The sequence below is a fragment of the Gavialis gangeticus genome, unplaced genomic scaffold (assembly GCF_001723915.1).
Source record: "Gavialis gangeticus isolate Ggan-Ray unplaced genomic scaffold, GavGan_comp1, whole genome shotgun sequence".
NCBI classification, from domain to species: domain Eukaryota; kingdom Metazoa; phylum Chordata; order Crocodylia; family Gavialidae; genus Gavialis; species Gavialis gangeticus.
Genome location: NW_017729019.1, coordinates 7,786,919 through 7,796,873, shown reverse-complemented (window position 1 = coordinate 7,796,873; position 9,955 = coordinate 7,786,919). Strand labels below are relative to the sequence as shown.

Below are 9,955 nucleotides of genomic sequence, written 5' to 3'. Positions count from 1 at the left end.
CTATTCTCCCACAGCACGCCCAGGGTCAGTGAGTGCTCTGCGCTGCCCGGGATTTGGACCATTTCTCCCACCTGATCTCCAGACAGCTCCCCTGCTTGCTTCTATGCCGCGCTGGGCTCTCTCCTACAGCAGTGGGTTTCAGTGGAGATAGCTGAGGCTTTTTTCCTTAAAATAATATTTACAGTCCTTGAGCAGATTTCATCCCTGCTGTAAACCCAGACACACCAGGGAGTGCTTTGGCCCAAGAAGCCTGGATCCTAAATAGTTATCACTGTCCTGGAGCACACTGCCTTGCTGCCATAGGCTTGCCCCGCAGGGCTGGGGACCTGCTCTGAGTGTTGGCTGGTTACTGCAGAGTTGCTTCGGGGCCAGGCTGTAGCCTTTGGCTTCTGGTGTTTCATCTCTGGAAACGGGGGAGCACTAGAAGGTTTGCTTAGCCAAAAATCCTCTGTACCTGGGACTCTGCTCCCTGCCTGGGGGTGGTTATGCTGCTGTCCATGCACCCATGTGGGGTCAGCTAGGAGCAAATTGCTTCCAAGGCTTGTGTGCGTCCTGGCTCTTTCCTCATGGTCTGGGTCACAGTGTGAGCACCCTTTGCTAGCTCTGTCGCGCTTCACCCCTTAGCATGGTCTGGAAGTTGCCTCTCCTGTAATTTGAGTGCGGCATCTGCGTGACCTCACCTCTCTTTACAGGGAACAATAGCTCAGCACTTCGTGTATCCCAGCCAGCACAGCATCGCAACCTGTATCACAACCTGTTCTTTCAGCACACCTTTCACACCATACCTGCCTCTGGGGTGCACAGCTACAGCCACCCCTCCTTAGCTACCGGGATGCAGGCCATGGCCTGCAGATCCGGGTGTTGGGAAGCCCAGGTCTGGCTCCCAGGAGGGGGATGGTGCTTGAGCCCTGCATGCACGAGGCCCTGCGACTGGAATAGCAAGTTGTGCTGCAGGCTAGCTGCTGGCAGAGCTCCATATGCGAGCTCAGGATTGACTAGCTGAGCCAGCTGCAGGCTGGGATTGAGGAGCACATGCTGAGCTGGGGCTGGGCAGCACCAGGACTGGCATAGCAGAGTGGGGACTGCAGGTCCATGCTGCAAAGCATCCGCAGAGGAAGCCCAGGACTGGAATAGCACAGTGGGGGGCAGGTAAAGGATAGCAGCACTGGCCAGGCTTGGCATGGGGAGTGCCAGGCCTGCAAGCCAGGACTGAGGGGCCTTGGCAGAGCCGTGCGTGGATGGGATAGAGCACCTGTCCTTGCTGTAGCCAGGTCTCTTTACCCCTCACTCCCGAGAGCTCCCTTTCCTCCCATAATTCAGATCTCAAGCAAAGGGCCAGCTCAGAGCTGGGTCTAGACCTGACTTCCCTCCCAGATCTCTAACACAGTTTCACTCTGACTTGCAACTGCTTTACAAAAGCCACATCTGGCTCCAGCAGGCTGGGGTGTGTGCAACAGCACTGTGAAACAGCACCGTGGTATGGGTGCGGGCTTGCAGACACCTGGGAAATGGGCTTTTTCTCTAACGCACTTCTTCCAGGCTACCAGTTCTCCCTTCGGCCCTACCAGGTTCAATTTCCAAGCACTGCTCTTGGGCCTGTGAGGCTCCAGGAGCAGGTGTGTGAATGCTGATGCCTCCTGTTTGCAGAGACCCATTAGTGGGCTGGGAAAAAAGCCTCCCCCAGACGGAGGGGCATGAAAGCCGGTTCAGTGAGCAACAGAGGAGGCTGTGGCCCTTGCTGGAAGCTGCTCTTCCAGCTGAGAACACAAAGGTGCTTTATTTACTGCAGTGCTATAAATATCCCCCGGCCAGGTGTGCTGGGAGAAAGGGATAAATGACCATTGTTGCAGAAGGGAGGAGAAGCCAACTGGCAGCTGCCTCTGGCTCCTTAACCCCTTCCCTGTCCAGGCCAAGTGCCCCGATGCCCGGGTACAACCCTTGCAGCAGGATGTTTTGGTGCAGTGCATGATGACACAGGTTGCCCATCACCGTGGGCATCACAGGAGGCTCCCAAGGATCGCACAGGGCTAAGGTTGGGCCCGAACCTACCAGTGCCCCATTCAGTGGCTGTGCACAATTTGTACCCAGCCTACTTGGGCTCGGTGACTCTGAGGGTGCAGTGTTGCTTGCATTGAGGAGGAGGACCCTTACGGTCGAGTCCGTAGTGCGCCGACTTGGGATTCAGGAGCAGTGCTGGGTCTGTGACCAGACTTGAGCCATTCTGCTTCCATCCAGGAGAGAGCCACGTGCTGTCACAGATCCTTGCAACCTGTGCACTTTTAGGCTGGGAGAAGGGTAAAGAAGGAGTGAGGGGGAGCACGAGCCGGGGAAATAGCTGAACACATCCCTGAGCCCTTGTTGCTGTCTTTGCTTGTGCAGACTACAGAGTCTATGCTGCCGGTGGGATGGGCCTGGACCTGCGGCCTCACAACTACATGCAGCACTACGACATGCTGAAGGACATCTGGGTGTCGCTGGCAGCCATGCCCACACCCCGCTACGCCGCTGCCTCCTTCCTGCGCGGCACCAAGATTTATGTGCTTGGTAAGAACAGACCCATTGCTCTCCCATGGGGGCTCAGCCAGGCGGTCACTCCTCTGAGCCCTGGGCCCAGGGTGAATGCTGAGGGAGGGGTCATTCCCAAAAGGGGACGTTGTGGAAGCTGCTGTCCGTGAGCACCCTGTGCTTAGCTGCCGGAGATGCAGCTGTGGACGTTTGCATTCCTGGAGGATAAAACTGAGGCCTGTGCAGAGCACCCAAGCACCACATCAGTCCCAGGTAGAGGCACAGGCCGTGGGCGAGCTGGCTGCAGGGGGGAGTTTCACCATCACCTGCCCTACTTAGCTGCAGGTCTGGAGGTGTGTGATGGTTGCCAGGTTTCCAGCTCCAGTTTTAGACCACAGACTCCCATACAAGCCTCTGGCCTTTAATAACAGCAGCAATACAGCTGCTTAGCTTCTGTCTCAAAAGCACAGCGCAGGTATTAAGGGCCCATTCCATAACTGATGTCAGTGGAGGCAGGCCCTTCGTCCTAATTATCCCTTTGCAGGAAGTCAGCATCATTATCCTCGCCTTGTAGATGGGGAAATTGAGGCATCTGCAGAGTTGGAGCATCTGTCAGGAAGCTGGGGTAGGAGCCCAGGAGGGCTGATCATGCTCAAGCCACCAGGTAGTTTTGTCTCTCTAGGGGAGTTCCCAGTAATGAACCTTTGATCTATTTGAAGTTCATCCGTTGCTCCTGCGCAAACAGTTTGCATTGCCTCGGAGCAAGCCTGGGCTTCCAGTCTTCAAAGTGGCACTGAGCTTCTGAACTGGAAAGAGCTGTGTTCATCTGCATTGGACTTGTACAAGAATAACATGGTGCCGTTTTGTTACTATCCCAGCATCGCGTGCTGGGGCATGTTACCGGCACCGAACCTCATCTGAGCTGCAGAGCTCCTGAGCCTGCAGTACTCACCCTGCTACTATGGATGCATCTCGATTACACTGACACCCACTCAGTGCCTTCCAGGGCTAGCTAGTGTTGCTGTCACTGGAGAACAGGGTGAGTGGTGCAGGAAAAAGATGTGTTTCCATTGCCTGAGCGCGCAGGAGAAACTGGAAAATGTCCAGTCCCACGTGGCCTCAGGCTGAGCGCTGTGAAATTCAGGGCATCCGCGGGCACTGGCTAATTACAATCCATACTTCTGAAATGAATGCCCTTCACTGTGGGAGTCATGGGCCTTCAGGTGGGCACAGTGGAGATCCTGCATCAGAACCGGTGGTGTCATGACTCTGGTGTTGTTTGCAAGTCTGCTGCAAACAGCCACACATCTGTACTCCCTGAGTAACTTTTGCTTTGTACGGCCGTTGTAAGCATTTTGGGGCAGGGAATCTGGTTTTGTTCAGTGCCGTACAGCTCCAGGCACAGAGAAGTTCTGGTCCATGACTGAGGCTTGCAGGCCTTACCATGGAGATGACGCCAATCGTGCTCTTCTGCAAATCCCAGGCATTAGGTTTTGTGCATTCCCTCCCGGCCCTCCAGAACTGGGAATTAAACTACCCGGCAGTCCTCCCTCACCACCTCAGACAGCCTCTTCCCACTTCCAGTTGTCAGTGCTCTTCTCCCCCAGTCTGAGCAGATATTTCTATGTTTCATTGTCCCGTGGGAAGCAGACACTGTTTATGAAGCATTTTCTTCAGTCCCATTTCCCAGTGACATGCAGGCTGCTCTGGGCCTATCAATCCTGATGACAAGGTAGTGTAAGACAAACAGGCGACCAAAGGGCAGGGCAGACAAAAGGAGCGGATGGGGACAATGGTAACCAGATGATGAGGTTACCAAGCTGATCTCTGCATGGCTCCACCTAGCTCCTTTCAGCTGCCAAGTTACTCAGCGCTCACCCCAGAAAGTCATGGCTGATGGGAGCTTACCCACCCCTGCCCTGATGCGTTTGTCCCCATCTCTGTCGCAGGCGGACGGCAATCCAAGTACGCCATCAATGCCTTTGAGGTCTTCGACACCGAGACCCGATCATGGACCAAGTTCCCAAACATCCCCAGCAAAAGGGCCTTCTCCACTTTCGTGCCCACGGAAAGCAAGCTCTTCAGCCTCGGGGGCCTGCGGCAGGGCCGGCTGTACCGGCAGCCCAAGTTCATGAGGACCATGGATGTGTTTGACATCGAGCAAGGTACCCACCGGCTGAGGGAGGATGTGCAGTACAGCGAGGGCAGATGTCAGGCAGCTGGGTCTGCTCTTCTGTGCCAGATGCCGAGGGCTGTAGCCCCCTCTCTCTGCCTTTGCTGAGAGTCAAGGGGCTTCTGCACCCTGCAGGATTGCCTGCTGACCCCTTGAGCCCAGCCCCGACCCCGAGCTGGGCAGCAGGACCGCAGGTGGCGAGCCCACCGTCCAGGCAGCCTAACCTCTCTCTTGGAGCACTGCAGGGAGAGACCCTGACCACACAGGGGACAGGATACCCCAAGGGGAAGCTGCCTTGCCTGGAAAACCAGCTTTCTGAATTGCAGCTGGGCGGGTTGGGTTTGGCTGGGCTGCATCTGTTTCCAGAGGTAAGAGATGTACGCCATTCTTTAAGGCTCTGCGACCCTTGCTCAGTGAGGGAGGTTTATAGTCGGGTCTCGGAGATCAATACAGCCAGTCCAGTCTAGCACCCAGATTTCAGCGCCCTGCAGCTTGCATCCAGAGCTGACTCGGAGCAAACGGGACCCTTTACAACATCTCAGGCCGGTTCTGTCTAATGTCACCTCCGTAAGTGTCACTTTGAGCGTGGAGTTTCAGAGGACTGAAACGCTAAGCAAAGCGCCCCACAACTCCTTTGAGCAGTCTCTGGTGTGCGGTGGCATGCTGAGCGACACGTATCTGTGTGTCCATCCTCTCTCCCATCAGGTGGCTGGATGAAGATGGAGCGCTCCTTCTTCCTGAAGAAACGGCGAGCAGACTTCGTCTCTGGCTACCTGAAAGGCAGGGTCGTCGTGGCAGGGGGGCTAGGTGAGGAGCTGCCAACAGGGCAGGGAGACATTTGCAGAAGTCTTTATGTGATGGGGGAGCCTAAGTCTCATTGTCACAAGTGACTTAGGCACTGTCCTTCAATGAGAACCAGGGGTGGTTTTCAAATCCACATGAATAATGCTGTGAATGTAGAGAAATTTTCCCATTAGGCATCTCAGCGCCTAGGTCATTTTTTGAAAATACAACTTGGGGTCTTGGAAAATGTCACCTGAATGGATCAGACTTGCACAGGTGACTGCTGGTTTTGAAGTCCTGCTATTTTATTTTCTTGGCTGGCTCAAAACAGACTAAGAGCAGCACCTGTCACATTGGGCCACCCAGAAAAGTCCTTGGGCCCAGGCATATGTATGGGCCACGCAACCGTGGGCTGGAGCAGTGACTCTCAACCAGGGTGCCACCCTGGGGTGTCACCAGATCCTTCGAAGGGTGCCGCGAGGTGAGGAGCTAAGCAGACAAGCTGAGTAAGTAAATTTAGTCTCGGGCTTGTCCTTGCTTGAAGCATCCTCCACTGCCTAGCCCCTCTTCAAGGAGCTCCGTGCTGTAATATAAAAATGAGTTTTTGACATTAGTGACAAAGTGATGGAGGGTGCCTCAAGTCCAGTGAGGGGTGCCTTGAGTCCAAAGAGGTTGAGGACCGTGGGGCTAGAAGAAGCAACTTCCTTATAGCAGGTGGAGGCAGGGAGAGGTGGGGCCAGGGCCTCCGAGTTGGGGTGGGGATTTATCCTGTTTCCCTGCTCAGATCAGACTTCTCCCCCCGTTATCGTGATATGGTTGTTTCATAATCAAGCATCTCCTGCTCCTTGGGCTCTCTCAGGGAACCAGCCGACTGTCCTGGAGTCCGCCGAAGCCTTCCACCCGGAGAAGAACAAATGGGAATGCCTCCCGCCCATGCCCACCCCTCGCTGCGCCTGCTCCAGCGTCGTGCTGAAGAACTGCCTGCTGGCCGTCGGCGGTGTCAACCAGGGCTTGAGCAATGCTGTGGAGGCGCTGTGCGTGCCTGACTCCTAGCAGGCCTCTGCCCGAGCCCCCCGCCAGCCGGAGGTCCTAGGAAGGCGGCGGGGTGAGGACGCCACCAGGTCCGCTCTGCAGAGTCCCTGGGCGCTGGAGCGGTTTGCGCTCGCTGCCCTGCTCTCTCCGGCTGCAGCTCTGCCGTCGTGGTTTAGTGCAAGGAAAGGGGCCACCTCCTCCGCCTCTGGGATCTCGTGCCTCTTGAGGCCAGCGCTGCTGTGATGCTGTTTGTTAGCAAAGGCTCCTGACTGCCCATTAGCCAGTCCTGCTATTCACAGCTCTACCGCTCCTCTGGACAGCCTTGATCTCCACCGCTGCTCTGCGATCCCACAGCCCTGAAGCTGCTGGGAGTGCACCAGCTCCTCTCCGCAGCAGTGGAAGCTGCCGAGCCTGGGTGGGATGCTTTGACATGGGGACCCCCCCCAACTTCCTGCAAGGGTCCGGAAAGCAACCCAGCTGAGAACAGCTTGCACCGGAGGTGGCATAGCATGTCTACCGCCATTGGGGAGGGACCTTGAGGTCAGGGCAGAGAAGTCATGGGGGAAGCATGCGTATCCAGACAGGCCAGGGAAAGCTGCTGCTGTACAGGTGGAGCGGACCTGTTTCTGGTGGGGGACTGCAGCAGCTGGGGCTGCCTATCCGTGCTGCCAAGTAGGAAAAGGACCCTCCTGGGCCAGCGGGCACTGGTCCGATGGCAGGACTGTCAGTGACCCCCTCCCATTAAGCTGTAGCATTCAACTGTTGCTTCACAGGAGCCGAAAGTGCTCACCGGGACAGGACGTGGGGGCTCATGTTGGGACTGCTTTCCACAGGGGGTAGCTCTGCCTGTAGCAGCAGAAGCCCAGGTCTGCCTTCTCTCACTTTACTGCAGAGGTGCAACATGACAACCCAGCCCCGGACTCCAATCCCAGGTGATGCCCCGAGGCGTTTGGAGATGGGGTTTGGGTTTGTTGCGTTGCAGAGATGAAGAACTTTTTGCAAACCCCAGGCCCGGGTCTTGCTTTGCATTTCTCGTGCCCCGCCAAGCCTGGGCAACCGCCCTTGGCTTCTCTCACCCCGCTGCGTTGCAATGTACAACCAGAACGCCACCACCGCCATGCTCTTTTTCTCTCTCTTTTACGGTTCCCCTCATGGCTCGCGGCTGGTCATGTCCAAGTGCACGGTGATGGACAGTTGTGGCTGTCATGCGTAGCGGCAGCCCGGGCCAAACCCATCTCCATAAAGTCTCTTGAACCAGCACTCCCCATGCTGAGCGATTCTTTCCACTCCTCCTACCTATGGTTGGGGATTTGCGGATCTGGGCCATGGACCTGAGGGAGGGGGAGAGCCAGCCTGGGGAGCACTCACTCTCCGGTGCCAGCACGCATAGAGGCTGCCATGAGACGCTGATTCGAGGAGAGTCCTGACACCGCTCCGGCCCTGGCCTCTTGGGCATCTGATGCGCGTTTCATTATGAAGCCATCGGCCTCAAAGGCAAGTGGGATTTACCAGTGCAAATCCTTCCCAGCCTGGGCAGAACAAGGCTGGGAGATAACCGCAGGCAAAGGGGTGAGGAAGCCACATCACAGCTTAATAAGAGCCTAAGCCCCTTCCATGCTTCCTGCCGCATAAAGAACCTGTTGGCTATATCCAATATTGTGGCGTGCTGATACAGCTCCATGCACCAGTCCCCTACCCACGCAGTGCAGGCAGAGCCAGGGCACAAGGCTGTTGCAAGCGGGGTGGATTCCCCATTCTTCCCCAGCTCCCCTTTTGTTTTTGATGGTGGCGTGACTGCCATGCTACAAGCCCATCCTGCCGGTGAATTGCTCCCTTGCTGTCCTGTGGCCGGTGAGCAGGGCTTTGGAAAGGGAAACGCGTGTCCACAGGTCTCAGGGGAACGGCGCTGGTGCTCGGTTGTGTTTAAAGGCGGTGGGTGTGAGCACAGATTCACTCTTGGGCCTGTACTGCTGCACTGGTTTGCTCTAGCTGTGCCAGTGGGGCTCAGCCAGGGCCTTATAGGCACTGGGCAGAGCCTGGGGTGCTGCTGGGAACAACTCAGGGATGGGGTGGGGTGAAGGGGCAAGCTATAGGCGGACAAGGCTACCCAGGCATTCATGCCAACACCAGCTGGCCATGGAGGGGTTATACCCGGCTTGTAAGGGAAGTAGTGATGGGTGAGCCCAGGATTTGCTCCCCACGTTGCTGCTGATGAAGCTTTTCCCCTGGCCGCCCCAACAGAGCCGCCAGCAATAGCACAGTAGGCCATGGTCACAGCTGACATGACCGATGCTGGATGACATCAAAGAGCAACAGCCACCAAGGCCCTTTCGAGATGAGGGATCCCAGGCTAGGATTGTTCCTGCAGTTGGGCTGGGCTTCTGTGCCCCGAGCTGCACAGAGTCAGTGCTGCTGACCTATCTGCCATGGCTTTTGTACTGCCAGCAGCTATGGGGAGTTTCCGAAGGAGGCTTCAGAGCTGAAAGCCCTTTACCTATCCCTGCATATGTTGACTCTATTTTACAGGGCCAGCCAGGCACATTGTCTTGCCAGGCTGGGCAGCCCTGTTGCCACTGCATGTATTTCTGGCCTCACCCAAGCAAGCTGTGCCAGCTGCCCTGGGTCTTCATAGTGCCTCTTCCCAGCCTGGGGGGTCACCTACAACCTAGCAAAGGGTCTTCCAGCAACCCGGGATTGAAGACCCACCGCTGTCATATTGAAATGCTCTACTGGACCATGCACCTTCAAACCAACCTGCGTCTGCATTAGCAGGTGATGGCTTTAACCATCCGCAGAACAGACCAGGAGTGTCACCACTGTGCCTAGCAGTGCTTCCCGCTGGGGAGAACCAGCCTCAGCACAGATCAGGCATCTTCAAGGAGTCAACGTAGGCTAGACATCAGGAGGCGCGACTTCACGGTCAGGGCGGCTAGGATCTGGAACCAACTTCAGAGAGAAGTGGTGCAGGCTCCTACCCTGGGGGGCTTTAAGAGGAGGCTGGATGAACACCTTGCTGGGGTTGTTTGACCCCAGTACTCTTTCCTGCCATGGCAGGGGGTCGGACTAGATGATCTGCTCAGGTCCCTTCCGACCCTAGAAACTATGAAACTATGAACGTGCACAGACGACGGAGGCCCCTCCGACAACCTGCTGCAGGTGCATTGGCTGTGAGGCGATGCCGCTGTGACTCTGGTGCCTGGCACAGCAAAACAACCCCTGGAGTCTCCCAGGACAGGCTGTAGTACGTTCCCAGTCTCTTTCCAGATGTCAGCATGGAGCAAGCTAAAGGATATCACGGCACTGGGGAAATCTGGGCCAGGGAGAAGGGTCACGCAGGGGACTCACACAAGTCCAGGGTGCATGGATGGTGTCGAGCCAGTGTGGTGACAACACTTGCTATGGGCCAGTGTGTTGTGTAGGAGCAGGTGTGGGTTGTTGTCCAGGATCTTCATCCTGGAGGCT

The 9,955-nt window shown here is 56.4% G+C and overlaps 1 protein-coding gene across 2 annotated transcripts in view; it reads left to right on the top strand.

Annotated features, from left to right (window-relative positions):
* Nucleotides 1-6,987, top strand: part of KLHDC8A (kelch domain containing 8A) — a 108,133-nt gene extending 101,146 nt beyond the window's left edge. For both annotated transcript variants that reach the window (XM_019513976.1, XM_019513977.1), the window contains 4 exons: nucleotides 2,380-2,544; nucleotides 4,455-4,670; nucleotides 5,384-5,485; nucleotides 6,321-6,987. In XM_019513976.1, coding sequence (XP_019369521.1) covers nucleotides 2,380-2,544; nucleotides 4,455-4,670; nucleotides 5,384-5,485; nucleotides 6,321-6,514 — 677 coding nt within the window. In that variant the 3' untranslated portion in view covers nucleotides 6,515-6,987. The remainder of the gene's footprint in view (nucleotides 1-2,379; nucleotides 2,545-4,454; nucleotides 4,671-5,383; nucleotides 5,486-6,320) is intronic.
* The last annotated feature ends 2,968 nt before the right edge of the window (nucleotides 6,988-9,955 follow it).